Below are 22,844 nucleotides of genomic sequence, written 5' to 3' on the forward strand. Positions count from 1 at the left end.
TCACTCAAAAATCAAAGTAGCAACTGAAAGCACACCGTAAATATGATCAGTGTACACCGTAATCATTATCAGTGTACACCGTAATCATTATCAGTGTACACCGCAATCATCAGTGTACGCGCCAAAGGGAATTCGGTGCACGTTATGCAACAAAAAAGCGCGATACAATAGGCAAGTCATAACAAGTCGATGATTCTCAATACATTCTTACACTGGCGATAGATAAACAAAGAAATTGATTCGTTTACGACTCGTCCGATCTGACGCGTGACCGTTTCGTTTTGGCGAGCCGTGGAAGCGAACTTAACTCCAGGCGAGATTAAACACGCAATGAATACGAACGAGACGGTACAAACGGGGCAAATGAGGGGAATCCGTGGCGACCACGGTGGCTAGGAGATGTTAACTACCTCGCCTGGTATTCAGGAGGTCGTGGGTTCCATCCCGACCCTGATGCCTTCTGCTGTATAATTGGAGTTTGCGTCTCTCTCTCCGTGGTCGCGTGGATCAACGTCACTCGTTCCGAATATTTGGCTCGTGCTATACATTTACGTCACTCGTTCCGAATATTTGGCTCGTGCTATACATTTACGTCACTCGTTCCGAATATTTAGCTCGTGCTATACATTTACGCGCCATGGCGATATCGGCCACTTCGTTGAGCTATTGTTTGTGACAGCCAGGTCGCTTCTGCATGAAGAGCTACACAGCTCAGCGGGCCTTGCCTGGTGAATTAAAAAAAGCAATAAATTCACTATTCACACCGACCTAAAAGAAAACATGGTATTGTTCATCACTCCGCTCGATTAGCCTGCAGTAAAGCCTCCACGAGCCTCAAGACTCGAGCAGGAGGGTTTCCTGACAGGCGTTCGCAGAATTGAGTCAACGATTTCCAAATGGAGTCATTTTATTAAATGTAATAATTCGGCAAAAGATTAGACCGTGACGGAGGGAGGGGGGTAGGCACAACGGCTCGGTAAAAAGGTTTCTAAGTAAATCGTGTGTGTGTGGATGTGTATGTATGTTGAACTTCTGTCGCAACGTACGTTGCCAACGGCGCTAAACGCGGGATCTTTAGCCTTAGCCGTTTTGCATCTTACGGTTTACGCACACGCCGGCACGATTATTTTAGACGATGGCCCTTCAAGACCCATAGGTCGCAACCACCTATTGGCACGGTTGGCTCACGTACGGTGCGTGAAAGAAGCCCAACCGCACACATCACCTCGACATCCTGTGTTCCTTTCGGGGTCACAGGGTTGTATCTGACGAGCGTGTTGAGGGTTTGTGGTTGTGCACCACTGCCAACGCAGTAACAGCGGCGACAGCAGCCACATTGCCACATATTGCGTCTCGTTTCTTGAAGACAATTACAATTCAACGGGCAGAGTGGTGGCTATGAGTCTGAGTGGTGACAACTCAATGTGTGCGTGTGTGCGAGTTTATACCTCTCCATATATGCTGGGTGCTTCAAAACAATGTTAACGCTTACATGGGCTATTGTTTTTAATGGATAACACACTGCAACATGATAACAAATGTAATGTTCATAGCTTCGAAAACTCAAAGAGTCTCCACTTGTTCGCCATCATTGTCAACACATGCCCTGGAATCTTCTCCAGGTGGTCTCCAGAGCCCGGTGGCGTCACATTTCTTGTGGTATTTGTTTGAAGCTCCCTGTATCAGATGGGTCTCTATGTAAGGCTACGTGTCTCTCGGTGAGTCAGTGGGTGACCGAGCCGAGACGATCGGCTAGCTACATTTTGGAAACTGCGGGGTGGTGGCTACACGTGACGAGTGGCTGCGGAGTTCAATCTTGCAAATCTGTAAAGCCCCATCGTAACGGAAACATCCATTCAGGCTGCCGGAAACACAAACAGATTCGACAGCACACACACGCGTGGGCCTATGTACGTAGTAGAACTTCTTTCGCAACGTACATAGCCCTACCGTGATAGATCGGAGGTGTGCGGAGGGGGGGTGGAAGCACGACAAACTAAACACGCCAAAAGCAGTTCTAAAGAAATGCGTTTTCAATCGAGGTGATTTAAAAGTGCATAACACAGAGGCGTGCAGAGTTGGCGTGCCACAAAACACACGCGATGTCCCGCACCTCCGATTAGCGCGGTTTGGCTACGCACGGGACGAAAGGATTTCAACAGAAAGACAAAGAGCTCCCATATAGCCTTAACAGACTGTTGGTGAAAGTGCTGTTAGCGAGTAGCACCTATGAAGGCCAGCAGAGTACACGAGGGGGTGGGTGGGTGGCCAGCACCATGCCCGACCTGCTGTCTCCCTCGTGGCGATGTTTATACACCGCACCAGGTACATTTTTGAGGCTGAGTCGACCTAGGGGAGGCCCAGGACCGGTTCAAATAATCGTCACTAGCGTTGGCCGTGAGCGAGAATCGAAATCGGGTCGCCAGGTTCAAAGCGCAGCGTAGCGCTATCCACTGCACCACCGCGGTTGGCTACTTTCGATAAAAAAGAAGTTAAATACACAGACAGATAGACATGCAGTTGTGGCGGTGGAGTGGGGATGTTGGGAGGCACCGATTGCCGATTGTCAGTGCCGTGCCCCTCGTGACATCCACGTGGTGAACCCGTACTGCACGAGGCTCTCAATTGTCTGCGGATAATTCCAACAATATATATGTTTCACGGATCTCGATGCCAAAAACTAAATCCGAAGCGTGTGTGCACACAGCCACTTCAGCGGGGCTCTTTTCGAACACGGGGCGGGAGTGGGGTGATTGTGTCTCCGCTGCCCGTGCGCAGAAGTGTTCCCTTGAAGCCTGATCCACGCACACGGCATCCACCCGGCATGTGTTTCAGGATGATGCTGATCTTGGTGGTTGTACGTAGGTTTTAGTGGTGGTTCTATGATGATGGTGGTGGTGATGATGATTATGATGATGGCGGTGGTGATGATAGTCGTGGTTGTTGTATGTAGGTTGTTGGTGGTGGCTCTATGATGATGGCGGTGGTAATGATGATCATGATGATGATGATCATGAAGGTGATGGTTGTTTTATGATGTTGACGATGGTACTGGTGGTGGTGATGTAGGTGGTGGTGGTGGTGGTAATGATGATGGTTGTTCTATGATGATAGTGCTAATCATGATGATGACGATGGTGGTGGTGATGATGGCGATGCCCTCTTATCCGCGGTAGGTGACCACGTTCGCCTGCGCGCGCCGATGCTTGAGCTCCCGCGCAGTCTGGCACAAGGCGCACGAAAAGCAGCATGCCAGGTGGACCCAATCACGGCACACCGTGCCCTGCACACGCACACACACAAAGACAAAGACACCCCCCCCCGTATAGCCTTAACAGATTGTTGGGGCAAGTGTTGTTAGTAGGGAGTAGCAGCACCTATGGGGCTGGCGCGGTGGCACACGAAGGGGTGGTTGCTGGACAGCACTATGCCTGGCCGGGAACGGCTCCTCCTCAACGCTCACAGAAAATGGAGTTGGAACAGATGGGGATTAGTCCACGCGTTGTCGTCCGTACCTCCGATTAGCGCCGTTGGCTACGTATGGTGACAAAGAAGTTCAACATTCACACGGCTCCTCCTCGACGCTCACGGGAAGAGAGCTTTGCATCATCTGTGTTGTGATCCACCAATCCCCCTGCTGCAGCTGCTGCTGCTGCCTCCAACAGTGCTGGGTTACAGGCCACAGGCAAAGCCGCCACCACGGCCTCGGCTCTCACTATGTTGATATTCTTCATGATAACAGCTTGGGTATGTATGTATGTTAAACTTCTTTCGCACCGTAGTTGCCAACCGTGATAATCGGAGGTCCGGCGGAAGGACAAAAAACTAAACACAAAAATTCTAAAGAAAAAAAAACATTTTTCATTTATCAGGTATAGCCCTGTGAGCCATTCGGCTCTTGAATCGGGTGCAACCGCAACAAACAAAAACATGAACAAGAAACATCTTAAAGTGACTACGCGCAAACAGAAAAATCCAGGAAAAAACAGCAAAGTCTTCCAGAAAAAGCACCGTATATCGATGCTTAAATCATCATCATCTAGATTTTAAATCTGATTTAAAAGTACACAGCTCCAGTGGCTTCCTAATATCGGAAGGAAGAGCGTTCCAGACGGCCGCATGAGCACATCCGAAAGTGCCGCGCAATGCGGTCACTGTTTTTGTTCGATGGCCAGCCAAAAGCCACCCGCCGCTGCTGCTGCGAGGATGAGCGGAGATTGCGTGAACTCCGCTCATCCTGGGAGGGAATTCCAAAGTCGAGTAGTGTGAGGAAAAGCAGCAGAAGCGGCCGTGTTGTGGCATGCAGCGTGGTGGTGGTGGTGGTTGAAACACAAGTTCCTGGTAGAACGCGCCCTCAACATTACAACAGCCACTCGCCGTTCCGAAATTGGCACACCTCACAATACAGATGAGGTTTGCAAACCTTCTGGAATTGCCTCCCACGCACAGAAATGCGCGTTTCTCACGCCATGCGGTCAAAGACCTCCTATACCTGGATGTAGCCAGAAGGAGGTCGCGTGCAAAGCAGCAGTGGCGGTGTGGATACATTGGTGGCACGGGTAGTGTGGGCGGTGTGGTGGCTAATGCGGGGGGGGGGTCACTGCGGTATGGGGAATAAACATGTGCGCATTGCGGGCGGTTTTACGGACGTTATCCATCTCCTACTCCGAGCTACGTTTCAAATGTCACCTGGTGGCAGGGGTCGGTTTCTTGACCACGTCGTCGAGAAAACAAGAGACTAGGTATGAATGCGTGTGTGTATGTTGAACTTCTTTCGCGCCGTACGTAGCCGACCGTGCTAATCGGAGATGACTGGAAAGTTATACTACAAGAAGCGGGGGTTGTTGGCAATGGCGGAGCCAGGATTTTCAGGATGGGGGGGGGCAACCCCACCAACAATTAAAAATGATAGGAGTTGTTGGTAAGTAAGGACTTGTCCCTTGCTTTTTATTCGACGCGTGTGAGGCGATGGCGCAGCCATCGATCGAGGGTCGAATTCGAACCGCGTTGTGTGATCGGCATCGCGCTCGCTGAAGGTGTTGATGCCTTCAGGGAAGTCGTGTGCTGTATATGCAACTGCGCACAATTCTGAGTCAATTATAACTGCTTTTCCATTACTTATTGCCAATTATGGACACAGACTATTGTCCTATCATCTCATAGAGTTCCTGGTACGTAATAATATGCTTCACAGTAGCAGAGGGGGTCGCAAAATCCCGATTTATTACTAATAAACCCTAATGATCCGATCAAAATTAGGTATTTCGATCGGATCATTGTGGGGGCACTTGCCCCCCCCCCCCCACACACTGGCGCTGCCAGTGGTTGAGTTGCACCACAACCCATTTTAACGATTGGATGCAACTGGGAGCATCGGGGACAACTTTATTGAGTCATTACCATGGGCAGAACTACATAAAAGTAAGGCCAAGTTCACCGACTTCTTTCGGAAAGGGCGCGGCACATAAAGAGATAAGACTCACATTGCCCATAGACTAACATTGTCCATAGACTAACATTGCCCATAGACTAACACTGCCCATAGACTAACATTGTCCATAGACTAACACTGCCCATAGACTAACATTGCCCATAGACTAACATTGTCCATAGACTAACATTGCCCATAGACTAACACTGCCCATAGACTAACACTGCCCATAGACTAACATTGCCAATAGACTAACATTGTCCATAGACTAACATTGCCCATAGACTAACATTGTCCATAGACTAACATTGTCCATAGACTAACATTACCAATAGACTAACATTGCGCCATAGACTAACATTGCCCATAAACTAACATTGCCCATAGACTAACACTGCCCATAGACTAACATTGCCCATAGACTGACATTACCAATAGACTAACATTGCACCATAGACTAACATTGCACCATAGACTAACATTACACTATAGACTAACATTGCCCATAGACTAACACTGCCCATAGACTAAATTGCCCATAGACTGACATTACCAATAGACTAACATTGCACCATAGACTAACATTGCCCATCGACTAACATTGCACCATAGACTGACATTGCCAATAGACTAACATTTCCCATAGACTGACATTGCCCAAAGACTAACAATACCAATAGACTAACATTTCCCATAGGCTGACATTACCAATAGACTAACATTGCACCATAGACTAACATTGCCCATAGACTAACATTTCCAATAGACTGACATTACCAATAGACTAACATTGCTCATAGACGAACATTGCACATAGACTAACATCGCCCATAGATTAACATTGTCCAGAGACTAACATGCCCGTAGACTAACATTGCCCATTGACTAACATTGCCCAAAAACTAACAATACCAATAGACGAACAGGTCCTTGAGTAATATTATGGACAGAGCTAAACCTAAAGAAGGCCATGATCACCGACATCTTGAGAAAGGACACAGCTCAGAGAGACTTGGTGGCAGTATTTACGATCGTCACGTGATTCATATCGGGGCTCATTAACCTTGAATGTCTTGATTTGAAGCTTTCGTGACTTCAGGAATCCATACTTTCTGGTTCTTTCGCTAAAGTCACGTAGGTATAAAATAAAAATAAATCACGTTGCGATTGCAACACAAGCAATCATCATCAGGTGGGAAAGCCACAGCAAGAAAGATGTTTTGCTGAAGTGGGAGATAGATGCCGTGGTCGGCATGCCGTAGTCGGCATCTCTCTCCCACTTCAGCAAAACATATTTCTTGCTGTGGTTTTCCCACCTGATGACGATTGCTTGTGTTCCAATCGAAACGTCGTGATTTAATTTTATTTTATACCTACGTGACTTTACCGAAAGAATCAGAGAGTAACCTTGAATGGTTTATTGCTGTGACAATTGTGCCTAGGACATTTTTACACAACCCGTTCTTTTGCATTACTCTGTTTTTAAAGTTTATCGAGGTTCAAAACGACCCAGGGATCCAGTCTCCGAAGGTCTGCTGTTACAGGGCACCGTTGACCACACAATCTGCACACTATCAAGCCAGGTCTCAGCAAAAGGACAAAAAGAAGCGGAATACGAAACGGCACCAACACTGCCCTTGGATTCTAATCAATTAGTTTTTTGCTTTAAACACCGGGGGCGTGCAGCGCTATCGCGACACCTGCCGCGGAGCAAGCGCACGCGCGTAGCCAACACACGCCGTGCCCTACCAACCTGAGCCGTCTCGTCTTGACCGACAGATGTGAGGGGTCGTCCCTAAATGACGTCACGCGATTTTGGACGATTTTTGACCCCTCCCCCCCTCGTCACGCGGCCTCGCAAAAAGTGAGACCCCCCCTCAAATATGACGTCACAAAGCTCTGCCCCCCACTCCTCCCAAAACCATATTTCCGTTTTGAAAATAAAACATGCTTCAAATCGCTTTAAACTATTGTCATTGTAGTGCGTATTTAATGTGCCGCTGCAATCTGATGTTGTAGGAGAAAACATGTATTAAAGTATATTTAATTAAGTAGAACGTGTTGTCTATATTTATTTAAAGTTGCGCATTTTGATGTGACGTCACATTTCTCAACCACCCCCCCCCCCGTCATACATCGTCACAAATGTCTGACCGCCACCCCCCTAGGTGCGTGACGTCATTTATGGACGGCCCTTTAAGCCACTTTGTTGAGTGGCTATCATTTGAGTTTTAGCCAGGTCGCTTTGAGTTCATACCTCAGTGGGCTTTGTCTTTTGTTTTATCTGTATGGTGAGTGTTGTATTTGTTTGTGTTTGGGTGATTTGTTACCTTTCTTGTACTTTCCACTCCTACCGTGTTTTGTAACTGGTTGTTGTTGTCACGTTCTTATCCCGTGCCCCGACTGGACATCTGTGAAGATGAGCTTCATAGCTCGTCGAATTCCTCCAGCATAAATCGATATTCTGATTCTGAAGGTGGCTCTTTCGCAGTAGGTCTGATGCAAAAATAGAAGATCCGAGTCCCAGATCCATCCATTAACTACTCACCGCACCGCACTCCCAGCCTTGGGGCTTTTGTCTCTACACTGCAGGAGGCTCAGCAACCAGCGGTCGATGTGAGACAAAAAGTCTCCCGGTTGATGACCCCCACGACGCCTGATTAACACGCCCCCCCTTCCCCCCCAAGTATCTCTCAGGATCTCCGTCTGTCTCGTTAGTCTCTCTCTCCGGCTGCGTCTCACTCGTTCCGTTGTACGCGCTGTGCATCTGAGATGCATTGTTCACGGGCACCCCGTAAATGTAAATTAATATCCAAGTCATTATCAGTTTCAAAGACAATGCGTATATTATCAGAGCATACTTGTGGCAAAACATGCCAACAAACATGCTTTGATAACAAGGCCGTAATTACACATCCCCCCAATATTCAAATATGCTCAAAATGTCCCCCCCCCCCCAATATATTGCTATAAACAATATAAAAAAAATTGCTATGCAAATATAAACAATTTGCTAAACCTTGCCCACAATAATTGGACTTGTCTTCATATAACAATGCATAGATTTCTGTTGATATTATTGTAGTTATGGTTGTACTTTATTAAGCCCTAATCTCTGCCATTACATACAATGAAACAAGAAAATGTAAAAAAGAAAAAACGAAGCAATACAATACAATACACTATTAGACATTATTGTAAGAAATAAATAAAAAGTCCATCCCATGTGTTAGTGAATTTTTTTATATTTTAGGCAGGAAATTCGTTTTCAAATTTAGATATTTTTTTCTGGGGGGGGGGGGGCCCTAGACCCCCTGTAAGATTTGGTCCCCCCCAATATTGACTCCATGGCTACGGCCTTGTTTGATAATCATGTACGCGTTGTCTTTGAAACTGATTTGCCTACGCCAGAAACAGCCTCATTTGTGGCCTTGCCTCACCACCAGTGTTAGACCAGAGAACCCCAACAGGTGAACAATAGAAACACAATGCAAGTGTCAGAACACTTCCAGCTAGAGTCGAGCAGTTCTATCTTTGGGATACCCTTTTTGCCAGCATACAAAATACTGAAAAATAAGAATAGGTTTTAGAAGGCTGTCTCTGGTGTAGGCCAATTAGTTTTAAAAACAATGCATACATAATTATCATAGCATGTGTTTGCATGATTTTTTCCCAAGTATGTGTGGTTAATGCAGACTTTACGCCTTGAAATATGCATCTATTTGGTGTTTGAACATCTTAACACAACTCCTGTTTTATTTCCAGAAAGGGTAAAATCTGTTCTTATTTTTCATCATCATCATCATGATTATTATTGTTGTTGGTGAACAAATTCTGGATATCGCCTTACGAAGCTGATTGTGTTGTAATTACCTGCGAATCGTCAAAGTACTCGAATTGTGAATGTTGCAGTGGGTTTACTCTTCACACAACCGGTTAGTGCTGAACTAGTATCTAATTGGCTACATTTCGTTTACACGACAAACCATTACTAATTGGCTGTGGCCGGGGTGGTGGCGGGTTTAACGACACTTTGATATTAATGCAATCTAACCCAATTTTTATTAACCATATTATGGAATGTAAGTTTTGCAAATATTATTAAAATAGTTTTGGCATTTCATTTGAGGAAGCCAACGCGCTACCATGTATGGAAAGCAGAAAAATAAGATGGAGCCAGCCATAAAGTGACAAAAACTACGGCGGAAAATGCCATCTTAAAGAGGTGAGTTTTCAAGGAGAGATTAAAAAAAATCTCTAAAGATTCTGAATTGTCTCATTGTCAGGAGGCCAACGCGTTCCACAGTCTCGGAGCTGCACTGGCAAAAGCCCCGATTGCCCCCAGGAACGGAGCCTTGACCTCGGAAAACTGAGAAAGAGATCATAAGATCTCAAGGTCCTCATTGGTGTTGTAAATCAGTGCCGGATTAAGCTAGTGCGGTGCCTGTAGCATATGTTATAAAGGGGCCCTAAATAGAAGAAAAACACGTAAATATTAAAACACAATATTTTTACTTGCACAGTAAAGTAATTGTATTTTTTCATTTGTTATACAGCCAGATAATACGACAAATCGCTAACCTTAAACACCCAGTCGTTCATAAAAGTTGAAGGCAGTCTAGTACTATAGTCATAGAGCAAGTGCAGAATCATTGAACTGACATCGATAACTTGAAAGCATTTAGCGCGGAGGCCCTTGAAAGTGCGGGGCCCGTAGTATATGTAGCTACTTTTGCTACGATGATAATCCGGTACTGGTGTATATGCAGTAAATGGATCAGTACCTGTAAGTAATGTGGGGGCTAAGCCATTGTGGCAGCCTTGTAGGCCAATAGCATGGCTAGAGAGCCGACTGGACAGGATCCATCTACTTTCTTTGAATCGTTCATTTGCGGCCAAGTTTCGCATTCCCTTGAAGGCACGCCCTTGCACTCGCTGTTTGTGGCTTTGCGCTTGGCAATAGGTCGAGTAGAAACGTGACAGTAACGCTGCACGATGATCGCAAGATCATTGCGCTCGTTTACCTTGGAAGCAAGCCATCAGTGTCGTTCGCATGCGAGAGGCTCATATGTCGCAACTGCCACTCGGCTGACATTTTTACCAACGTCTGAATTGGATGTTGCATAATGTTGACATACGAATAGGTCCAACCCTTTCTGGCAATACAACATGTACTCTGGTTCTTTCCGTAAAGTCACGTAGGAAGAAAATTAATAGATCACGACGTTTCGATCGCAACACCAGCGACCGTCATCAGGTGGAACAGATACAGCAGGTGAACTGCTGACATAGGAGAAAAAGCTGCTGCAACAAGAGTTATAAAGGGTTTTGGTGGGCTCAACCCAAGGGTAAGTGGGCGGAGCTAAAGAAGGAATTTGTAAGTAAATGTAAATGTGAGAGATTTGCGTGTCAATGTGTGACGGTCTCGGCCACAGGAGGCGGCGAGGCAGCCTCACGGATATTTAGCCTGGTGATGTACTCAGAGAGTCGGAAATAACAGCTGACCTAGGCAGGTGGAAACATCACAGTCAGTTAAGACTTTACCTGGTTAATAACGTCCTTCCAATGATTGCTCAGTTTGTACCCATCTTCTCGGTTGAAGTTGTGCCTGTGTTTATATATCTGGATGGCTTCATGAACAAATCTCGGACTTTACCGAAAGAACCAAAGAGTATGGATTCCTGCAGTCACGAAAGCTTTAAATCGAAAGGTGTTAAGATGTCCAAACACCAAATAGATACCTTTTGCCAGGAATCAAGTCTGCATTAACGACACATACTTGTGGCAAAACATGCAAACAAACATCCTCTAAGAATAATAATAATAATAGTTTTTTTTACCCTTTTTTCTGGCAACAAAACTGAAGCCTTTTTTACAAGGAATCATGTTTTCATTAACCACAATTCCTGCAGTCGAATGCAAAAAAAACACCCATCCACCCATACCCTCCCCACCCATACCCATCCCACCCACCCACCCATAGCCAACCCACCCACCCACCTGACCCACCCTGGTACCGTCTCTCTCTCGTCTCTCTCTCTACAGCAGAGATTGCGGCTTGCGAGTGCAGCGTTACCCCACAGTGGCGCTAACGGTGCGACTGGGCGCCTTGAGAGGAGCGTATTCGGCTAAGACAATAAACCTCCACACGATGACGAGCCGCCACTTCGGCGAGTCGTCATTTGTGATGGCCAGGTCGCTTCTGGGAAAAACACACACACACAGAGAGCTGTATAGCTCAGTGGAGCCTTACCTGGAAGTGGAAAAAAAATAACAACAAAAAAACGGGTGGAAGTGGCGGTCCCTCACCTCGATATGGTAACGCTCCCGTATGCCGGTGCGTATGGAGAAGCTGGTGCCGGGCAACAATGGCAAGCAGCAGCACTCGCCATAGTCCCTCGCCACGCGGCACTCGAGGCACGGCAAACAGAACAGCCCACAGCAGCCTGGCGGGCGACAGAAGACGACGATAAGCGCGGTTGGCCACGTGCGGCGCGAAAGAAGTTCAACGCAAGCACATGCGTGTATGGGGAGTGTTGGCGCAGTGGTTAGCGCGCCGCGCTACGAACTCGTCGACACGATTTCGATTCCCGCTCACGACCAAGACGTCGAATGCCTGCAAAGGCCGTGGAGCCTCCCCTATGTCGACTCGGCCTAAAATGAGTCCGTCCTATCTGCTGTGGTGTGTGTGAACAGCACTGGGGAGACAAAGGCGGCCGGGCGTGGTGTTGACCACCCACCCCCTCGTGTGCCGTTCCAGCCTTTCTAGATGCTCGCCAGCGGCACTTTCCCCAACAGTCTGTTCAGGCTATACTGGGGATCTTTGTCTTTGGTGCGTCTGAACATCAGGACTGGGGAGACAAAGGCGGCCGGACGTGGTGATGGCCAACCACCATGTCGGCTTTCATAGTTGCTCGCTAACAGCACCCGAGTTTGCGTGTTATATCTCTCGCTCTCCCCGTGGTCACGAGGATTTTTCTCCGTGGTCCTCCGGCTTTGTCGCCCTCCGCAATTGGAATCGCCGTCACCCATCCGTAGATATATTTGGCTACTGCTATGAATTTCCACGGGATGATAAGCCACTTCCGTGGACCTATCATTTGTGGCCAGGTCGCTGCTAAAAAAGAGCTGCATAGCTCAGTCATCCTTACCTGGTAACATACAAATAATTGCCTTAACAGACTGTTGGGGCAAGTGCTGTTAGCGAGCACCTATTAAGGCCGGCACAGCATGTGAGGGGGTGAGTTGCTAGCACCACGCCCGACCGACCGACCGCGTTTGACTCCCAAGTGGCAATGTTTACGCAGTGCACCGGGCACTCATTTGAGGCTGAGTCGACCTAGGGGAGGTCCAGGACCCATTCAGATAATCGTCACTGGTGTTGGTCGTGAGCGGGAATCGAAATCGGGTCGCCGGGTTGGAATCGCAAGCGCGCTAACCGCTTCGCCACCGCTCCCCAGCCTGCTGGCACGTCACGCACGAAGCTCACCAAACACTCACGGCAAACTCGCCAGCCACTCGCCAAGCATTGGCGGCACACCACATACTCACCAAAATATTACCACCCAAGCACCACGTCATAAACGCTTCGTAAGACACTCACCACACAATCACCAACCACTCTCCGATCATTTAACAAACACTCGGCAAACATTTCACCCAACACACCCAAAGTGACATCACGCACCACACCGCACTCCGACTCGACACTCACCGCACACCGACGATAAAAATAACACGGGGGGGGGGGGGGGTGTTAAGATGTTGAAACATCAAATAGACACACCTATTGCAAGGCATTAACCAGGTCTTCATTAACCACACACATACTTGTGGTAAAACATGTAATGTACGCATTGTGTTTGAAACTGATCGGCCTACGGCAGAGGCAGCATACTGTTACGGCCTTGTCCTCCGCACCAATGTTAGACTGGAGAACAATGCCAACAGGCAAACAACAACAGAAATGCAAATATCAAAACATTTGTCATAGCTCGGTTTAAGCAGAGACATCGCAGCCAAACAACTCCGTCGCATACGAAATTTAAAAAAATATCGCGCAAACGTGAATGAGCATTCAAATAAATCAGTTGCCTGCAGCGTCAGTCGGCTCAGCAGACGCGTTTGTTGGACTGGTCAATTGCAAAAATGACGTCGCAGAAACAGTGAACCTGACATGGGGTGGTGACCACGCGAGTCAAGCTGAGAGTGACGCTGTCGTGAAGACTCGACAGCTCCGCATCAAACTGCGATTTAGATGGGAGAGTCACCAAGGTAGTGAGACTAAGGTTGCACCATAGATAAAAGACAACATGAAGCTGCAGACAGCGAAGAGGACACTGGAACTATTTAGATGGGAGAGTCACCAAGGTAGTGAGACAAAGGTTGCACCATAGATAGAAGACAACATGAAGCTGCAGACAGCGAAGAGGACACTGGAACTATTTAGATGGGAGAGTAACCAACGTAGTGAGACAAAGGTTGCATCAGAGATAGACGACAACCTGATAATGCAGGCAGTGAAGAGAAGGACACTGGATACTACTCTGGACACATCTGTCGGGTGGACAACAGGAAAATTTCGATTTAAAGCTTTCGTGACTGCAGGGATTCATCTTCTTGGTTCTTTCGGTAAAGTCACGTAGAAGGGAAGTAATAAAATAATAAAAATAAAACACAATAAAATAATTCTCACGACGTTTCGGCCACAACACAAGCAGCCGTCCATAGGTAAAAACCAGGTCCGTCGAGGCGACAGAGTCTGAATGAAACAGCACACGAGCTTGGAGCATATATATAAGCTGGGCGCCTTGACAAAGGAATTTGCATATCAAGAGGAATTTAGCATATTTATGGGAAATGCAGGAATGTGATTAGTACTACATATGCATGTGCATTATGCAGGATTAACAGCATCAAAGGGAGCTGCAGTTGCTGCTGCTGCTGCAGTTGCTGCTGCGCCCAGCTTATATACATGCTCCAAGCTCGTGTGCTGTTTCATTCAGACTCTGTCGCCTCGACGGACCTGGTTTTTTCCTGAGGACGGCTGCTTGCGTTGTGGCCGAAACGTCGTGAGAATTATTTTATTGTGTTTTATTTTTATTACTTCCCTTCTACGTCACTTTACCGAAAGAACCAAGAAGATGAATCCCTGCAGTCACGAAAGCTTTAAATCGAAATTTTATGAACGACTGAGTGTTTAAGGTTAGCGATTTGTCGTATTATCTAGCTGTATAGCAAATGAAAAAATACAATTTACTATGCAAGTTAAAATTTTGTTTTAATATTTATGACTTTTTTTATTATAACATATGCTACAGGCCCCGCACTAGCTTAATCCGGCACTGCCCACGAGGGTAACAGCTGACTCGTATCGGCCCTTCTCCCCCAATGGCGTTGCTCACAGCCACCAAAGTGTTACCGGACCGGCACCCAACGAGAAGGATGGGGGGTTGTGTTTCCAGCCGCAACAACCTCCACACACACTCAAGCACACTCATACACGAAGACAAAGTCCCCCTGCCCCCCGGATAGCCTACACAGACTGTTGGGGCAAGTGCTGTTCGCGAGCACCTTATGAAGAAGGCCGGAATAGCACCCGAAGGGGTGGGTGGCCAGCACCACACGCTGCTTTCTTAGTTTCTCTGGTGGCGATGTTTGTGCCGCAGTGGCGAGATGTTAACTACCTTGCCTGGTATACAGGAACTTGGTGGGTTTGATCCCAACACTGAGGCCTGTGTATTTGTAGTTTGCGTGTCTCTCTCCCCGTGGGCGCGTGGATTTTTCTCTGGGTCCTCCGGTGTTTCCCTTCACATTTAGAAACGTGCGTTTAGAGTATCTGGATGCTATAAATTTCCACGTAATGATGATAAGCCACTTCGTTAAGCTATCATTTACGGCCAGGTCGCTTCTGAAAAAGAGCTATATATCTCAGTGGGCATTACCTGGTCAAATAAAAATAGTTAGTTAGTTTACACTTGACACCAGGTCCTCATTTGAGGCGGAGTCGACCTTCGGAAAGCCCAGGGACTGGTTGACGCACAACAACAACAGCCGCCATTCGCCAGTAAGTGGCGGTGACGTCACCACGGCGCCAGTGCCAGGCCAGACGCAATCCGAGGCCACGTGACGTGTTGAAGGCTCTCGCTGACATGAGAGGCCACGCGACAGGACCCAGGTGCCATTGGGGTTCACACACACAAAGACTCCCATGTAGCCTCAACGGACTGTTGGGGCAAGTGCTGTTAGCTAGCAGCACCTATGATGGCCAGAACGATACACGAGGGGGTGGGTGGCAAGCACCACGCCCGACCGCCTTGGACTCCCCAGTGGCGATGATGTTATACATCGCACCAGGTACTCTCGGCTAAGTCGACCTCTCACACACTCCCACTCACTCATAAATAGTCTGCAGAAAAGGAGAAGATGCCAAAAACTACACACAGAAATCCATAACAGAGTTTTTTTCTGCGTTAGATCGCATGAATATAAATGTGTTGTGAAACCCGCTACCACCCAAAACAGGAGGGTTTCTCCGCAATTCTGGCTGTCGCCTGATTGTGCTCGTTATTGTAATTACCGGTGAAACGTCACAGTACTCGAATTCTAAATGTTATGGATTTACTCTCCAACACACAACCAGTTAGTGCTGGACTAGTAACTAATTGGCCACATTTTGTTTACGTGACAACCCTTACTAATTGGCTGTGTCGGGTGGTGGTGGTGGGTTTAATGACATTTGTAATATCGTTTTTTTGGGGTTAGATCGCGTAAATATGTGTCATTAAACCCGCCACCACCCAGCTAACAGGGCACGTGATAGGCCAGGGTAAGGGATGTAGGGCAAAGGTGACAGAGGGGACACGTGGGGTATAGCCCAGAACCTTCTGGTAGGTTCCAGAAGGGGGCGTGGCCGAGGGCGCAGCCAGGCCACGCTGGGGGGCATCAAAGGGAGGTCCCGAGGCTGGATCGGGGCTGTCGTTTGGAATGAAACCCGTCGTGCTACGTCTCAGTCTCTACGGCGTCGTGGGTCAGGCGGCGTGCCGGCTGTCCTGACCCATCTGTAGTTATCCCGTGTGTGAACAGAAGTGTTTAAGTGTAGAATAAACGTATGTGCCTCACACCGGTGTGCTGGAAAGCAAATCCACAACATTTACAATCGGAGTACGGCGTTCCGCCAGTAATTGCAACGAGCATCAGCAGGCGAACAGCCAGATTTGTGGAAAAATCCTCCTGGTTCGTTCCTTAAAGAGGCATAGATGTGATGACGTCACTTTTAGCCTCATGCTGATTCTTCATCCTGTCTGCTCAACATAGGATTCGCCACAAGGGCAATGAATCCAGTACACACCTTCTGTTGATAGCTTTGGTAATAAATGTTATAGTACTAGATATTCGTTTCTATATTTTATGTACTATGCTAAATCTGACTCGGATGTTTTGTTTTTCCCAAAATCTGGCTAGTTTATCAGTTACTCCTGCATTGTACGGGATTTTAATAGTTTAAATTACTTGGTCAGTTTCAACTCTCGTGTTATTTAATTTGGTTTTGACATAGTGCCCTGTTGATTTTTGCATCATTGTAACCGTTCAATTGCAGCGTTTTTTTACATGAGACGTGAAATTAACTTATTTAATTTGACTTCTTAGACGATCACAATCTAGTGGTGATATTCTGAGAAGTGAAATTAACAAGTTTAATTTCAAGTTGTGTTTGGGATTATTTAATTTCACTTCACTTCTCAGAAGTTAAATTAACATGTTTAATTTCACTTCTCAGACTTTATCACCATCCGTGAACAAAGATCAGCACGCGACTAAAATAACGTCATATAGGAATATCAAATAATCCCAAATACAACTGTCGGCAGCAGCAGAACACGCATGCCAACAAGGACACTCAACTGATTTTGATCATGTTGAAGTTCTGTGCAAAACTAGTTACTACTGTCTTAATTATGAAGCTTTCGTGACTGCAGGAATTATTCTTTGGTTCTTTCGGTTAAGTCACGTCTAAAGATAAAATAATAAATTAAAATAAAAGCATATTACGACGTTTCGATTGCTTGTGTTGCAATCGAAACGTCGTAATATGCTTTTATTTTAATTTATTATTTTATCTTTAGACGTGACTTAACCGAAAGAACCAAAGAATAGTTACTACTGGCCAAGACTAATTAGATAATCTATTGAAACTGGGAGAATTTTTTTTTTATTTTAACCATTCGGATAGCTACAGGCTTAGTGCTGCTTGGAAGCGAATCATCAACTAATAAAATCAATAATAGAGTACGACGTTACGATTGCAACACAAGCAACCGTCATCAGGTGTGAATGCAAGCTCGGAGACACATATACAGAGAGAGACAAACACAGACACGGAGAGAGACATCCACAGAGAGAGACACACAGAGTGAGACAAACACACAGAGAAAGAGACACACAGAGAGACACACATAGAGGGACACACACGCAGAGAGAGACACACACGCAGAGACAACGCCTCTGTGACCAGGTATTATATAGAGAGAGGGGGGAGAAATTAGCATGTCAATGAGAGCGGCAGGGTGAAAGAAGTTGGAAGTTAGAGAAAACAAACCTAGTAAACTTAGAAATGTAATGCAATGCAACACAGAGAGTCGGCTAACACAACAATTAACACTTTACCTGGTTGACTACGTTCTTCCAAAGATTGCTAAATTTGAAGTTAAGTATGAGTTGTCTGGAAATCCTCCATTGTAGAGGTGGTTCAGACTTGATTTGAAGCTTTCGTGACTGCAAGAATTACTCTTTGGTTCTTTCGGTAAAGTCACGTAGAAATAAAATAAATAAGAGAATAAATAACAGACTATGCCTATGTACTTGTTATATTAGTGCACACAAGGGACAGGAGGTACAAGAACAATGTGTATACATAATGTACGTTGATATGAATGACCCAAGTGGTAGTCGATGCCCATTGTAATTTGTATGCATTCATTAACCCTCCCACGTGAACGGCTCACAGGTGACGTCATCACATCTATCCCTCTATGGAACGAAACAGGAGGATTTTTCCACAAATCTGGCTGCCGCCTGATGATGCTATTTGTAATGACTGGAGAAACGTGGTACCCAGATTGAAAATGTTGTGGCTTCACTCTCCAACACACCGGTGTGCTGTACTAGTGACGAATTGGCACGTTCTGTTTACATGACAAACCTTCACTAATTGGCTGTGTCCGGTGGTGGTGGGTTTAATGACACATTTATATTTACACGATGTAACCCAAAAAAAGATATATGATGTAAACATTTATATTTATGCGATTTAACCCAAAAAAACCCTCATGGATAATATTGCTTGCGAAAGCCGACTGTGTTTAACTGTTATTAGCCCCCCCACCACAACCTCCAACCCCCGCCCTGCTGCCCCCCGCACCCCCACCCCACTGCCCCCCACCCCACCCCGCTGCCCCCCCCCGCACCCCCCACCCCACTGCCCCCCACCCCACCTCGCTGCCCCCCCACCCTCACGCACAGATGCCCATGTCATCAGTGCAGTCGCAGAGGCCCGAGTTCCACTCCTCCTGGGCGCGCGGGGCGTACGGCACGCCGGGCTGCTGGGTCACCACGGTCGGCTGCGACATCACCGCCACGTGCACGCTGGGCTAGCTGGCTGGCTGGGAGGAGGAGGAGGCTTGCGGCTGTGGGGTGGATGGGGTGAGCAGGACAGCGGCACGGGAATGAGATGAAGCGATCGCAGCGCAGCAGCAAAAACAGAACCCAGAACCGGTTGTCTCACCTATTGGGTCTCCACGTGAGCTGTGTTGCACAAATAATGAGATGAACCTAAAATTAAACATGTTTTATTTTTGTATTTTACTCGGTGTAAGGCCCACGAAGCTGCTATGTTGCTAGTTTTTCGGAAGCGGCCTGGCCATCACAAATGGCAGCTCAACGAAGTGGCTTATCAGGTGGAAATGTATAGCAACAGCCAAAAACGCGTGACATTGATTCTAAATGTAGAGGGGGGGAAAAGCCGGAGGACAAAAAGAAAAATCCATGCGACCACGGGGAGAGAGACGCACCACAAACTCCAAATATACAGCAGGCATCAGGGATCGGGATCGAACCCACGACCTCCTGTATACCAGGCGAGGTAGTTAACATCTCCGAATCACCGTGGCGGCCCAAAGATTTGTGGGGCCCACGTGGTCAGGCGTTCGCTGTTGGAACCGCACGTGGCGGGCCACCCTGGTTTAATAACCGCGGCTGTGAGAAATTAAGCGTCAAAGTACTGCAAGCTGCGCGCCGTCTGCTTAACTCTCACGGCGGGCAAGCGTTAAGTGCAAGTTGGTCGATCTTAATATATAATTGTTATTTAAGTTAAGTTAGGTAAACTATCCTGGTTAAACTACCCTACAACTAAAATCAAAATGCCCCCCCCCCTCCCGCACCAACCTAAAAAAATTGTTGTGTTCCTGTAATTTTAATCATTATCCATAATAGCTTTTTTGGGTTAGATCGCGTAAATATGAAAGTGTTGTTAAACCCCGCCGCCACCACTCAACGAAGCGGTCTTATCATCATCGTGTAGAAATTTATAGCAGCAGCCAAATCACTCTCATCGCGTGATGTTGATTCTAAATGTGGAGGTTAAAGGCTGGAGGACCCGGATAAAAATCCACGCGACCACGGGGAGAGAGAGACGAAAACTCCAAATATACAGAAAACATAAATAAAACTAAAATAATATATCACGACGTTTCGATCGCAACACAAACTGTCGTCCGCAGGTGGAAAAAATAATTATTTTTTCCGCCATAAAACGACCGCTTGTGTTGCGATCGAAACGTCGTGTTATATTATTTTTCTACCTACGTGACTTTACCTAAAGAACCAAAGAGTATGGATTCCTGCAGTCACGAAAGCTTCAAATCAAGATAGTATCCTGATTATTAAAATATTAAAACAATGGATCGCACTTCAACTCAAATAATTCTGCAAAATTAGAAAGCCACTGGGATCTGTGCACTTTTAAATCTTTAGAACTACTTATTGTTGTGCCGAGTTTGTTGTCCTTCCCCAAACCCCTGCAACCACCGATAAGCACGGTTGGCTATGTACGGTGCGAAAGAAGTTCAACATACATACATATAGACCCACAGACTCGCACACACAGACACCCACATACACACCCATAGACTCATAGAAACCCATAGACTCACACAGAGACCCATATACTCACGTCGAGACCCACAGACTCGCATATATTGAAAACTAATTTCTTAAGAACGAATTGTTACGTGTTAGTTTATTGCCCTTCCCGCGCCCCCTCCGATTAATTATCACGGTTGTCTACGTACGGAAAGACGTTCAACATATTCTTTAGATAATGGGTACCAGATGGAGGCAACAACATTCTCTAATGCACAAATTATAGCGATGCTGCTGCGTTGGCACAGATAATATCAACTCAACACGTGCAGCGGTAAAAACCGTGTGGTCTTGAAAAGAAAAAATAATAGGCGACGCTTCAGAAAATAGCTCTTACTCATAACACACGAGGTCCATTGCCCAAAATGTTGCGGATTGTATGTTTTATAATGTCATACACTGCGATTAGTTATCGGTCCCAACACTCACACCACTCACTCACAACACTCACACCACGCACTCACAACCCTCACTCCACTCACTCACAACCCTCACAACACTCACAACTCTCACAACACTCACCCACACCACTCACTCACCCACACCACTCACTCACCCACACCACTCACTCACTCACAACCCTCACTCACAACCCTCACACACCACTCACTCACCTGTGTGTGGAGGTGAGCTCCGTGGTGGAGGGGAGGGTGTCGAGGAATGAGAGTAGAGACGGAGTAGGGAGCTGAGCGGCACCCCATGGCTTACATAGGGCGTCGGACCGCCCAAATACCCCCCCCCCCACAGACAAAGACAAAGATCCCCCTTATAGCTTGTAACAGACTATTGGGGCAAGTGCTGTTAGCGAGTAGCAGCTATGAAAGCCGGAAGCACACGAGGGAATGGGGAGCCAGCGCCACGCCCGAACGCCTTTGTCTCCCCAGTGGCGATGTTTTTTACGCACCGCACCAGGTTTTGAGGCTGAGTCGACCTAGGGGAGACCCAGTATCAGTTCAGGAAATCGTCACTGGTGTTGGCCGTGAGCGGGAATCGAACCCGGGTCGCCAGGTTCTTAGCGCAGCGCGCTAACCGCTACACGACCGCTCCCCACACATACACACACACACGAACGCACACACACACACGTGTACACACACACACGTGCACACACACACGTGTACACACACACGTGCACATACACACGTGCACACACACACGTACACACACACACGTACACACGTGCACACACGTGCACACACACGAACGCACACACGCACACACACACGTGCACACACACGTGTACACACACACGTGTACACACACACGAACACACACACAGGTACACACACACGTGCGCACACACACGTACACACACACACGTACACACACACGTACACACACACACACACGTGCACACACACGTGCACACACACACGCGTACACACACACGTACACACACACGTGCACACACGTACACACACACGAACACACACACACACACGCGTACACACACGCGTACACACACACGTACACACACACACACGTGCGCACACACACACGTGCGCACACACACACGTACACACACACACACACGTACACTCACACACACGTGCACACACACACGTACACGCACGTACACACATACACACGTACACACACACGCACGTGCACACACTCAGGTGGAGTGGCATCACAATGGAGGTCGCGAGCCGCGCCCGCTCCTCGCGGAGGCAGCCACGCGGTCTCAGAGCGCTCGGCTCGGGGGGGGGGTCTCGGGGGAGGCTGGCGGGGGGCTGTGGGGGTTTTGGGGGGCTCACACAGAGCTACTGGGGGTCAGTGGAGGGGGGTTTGCTCTACAACTGCACAGAGAGAGAGATATCAGACTGCGTACCACCAGAATTTAACTATTAACTATTAACAATTTAACTATTAACTATTTAACTATTAATTATTTAACTATTAACTATTTTACTATTAACTATTAACAATTTAGCTATTAACTATTTTTTTATTTTACTAGGTAAAGGCGGCCCCACTGAGCTACATTGTAACTCAACGAAGTTGACGGCTTAGGGGCCGTCCATAAATGACGTCAAGTACCTAGGGGGGGTTGGGGGGGGTCAGACATTTGTGACGATGTGTGACGAGGGTGGGGTGGGGGGTTAAGAAATGTGACGTCACATCAAAATGCGCAACTTTAAATAAATATAGACAACACGTTCTACTTAATGAAATAGGCAATAGTTTAAAGCGATTTGAAGCATGTTTTTTTTGG

General features: G+C 47.1%; 1 protein-coding gene across 1 annotated transcript; it reads right to left on the reverse strand.

Moving 5' to 3' along the window:
- Nucleotides 1–5: 5 nt before the first annotated feature.
- LOC133358548 (cornifelin homolog A-like) lies at nt 6–21,302 on the reverse strand. The gene is made up of 4 exons (XM_061576915.1): nt 21,244–21,302; nt 18,951–19,116; nt 11,741–11,877; nt 6–3,283 (listed from the first exon to the last, which is right to left on the reverse strand). Exons 2-4 carry the CDS (start codon nt 19,057–19,059, stop codon nt 3,164–3,166), a joined length of 366 nt encoding a protein of 121 aa, XP_061432899.1. The 5' UTR covers nt 19,060–19,116; nt 21,244–21,302; the 3' UTR covers nt 6–3,163.
- Between the last annotated feature and the right edge of the window lie 1,542 nt (nt 21,303–22,844).

This window comes from Lethenteron reissneri, chromosome 62 (assembly GCF_015708825.2).
Source record: "Lethenteron reissneri isolate LAM-NWPU_2019-01 chromosome 62, ASM1570882v1, whole genome shotgun sequence".
Classification (NCBI taxonomy): domain Eukaryota; kingdom Metazoa; phylum Chordata; class Hyperoartia; order Petromyzontiformes; family Petromyzontidae; genus Lethenteron; species Lethenteron reissneri.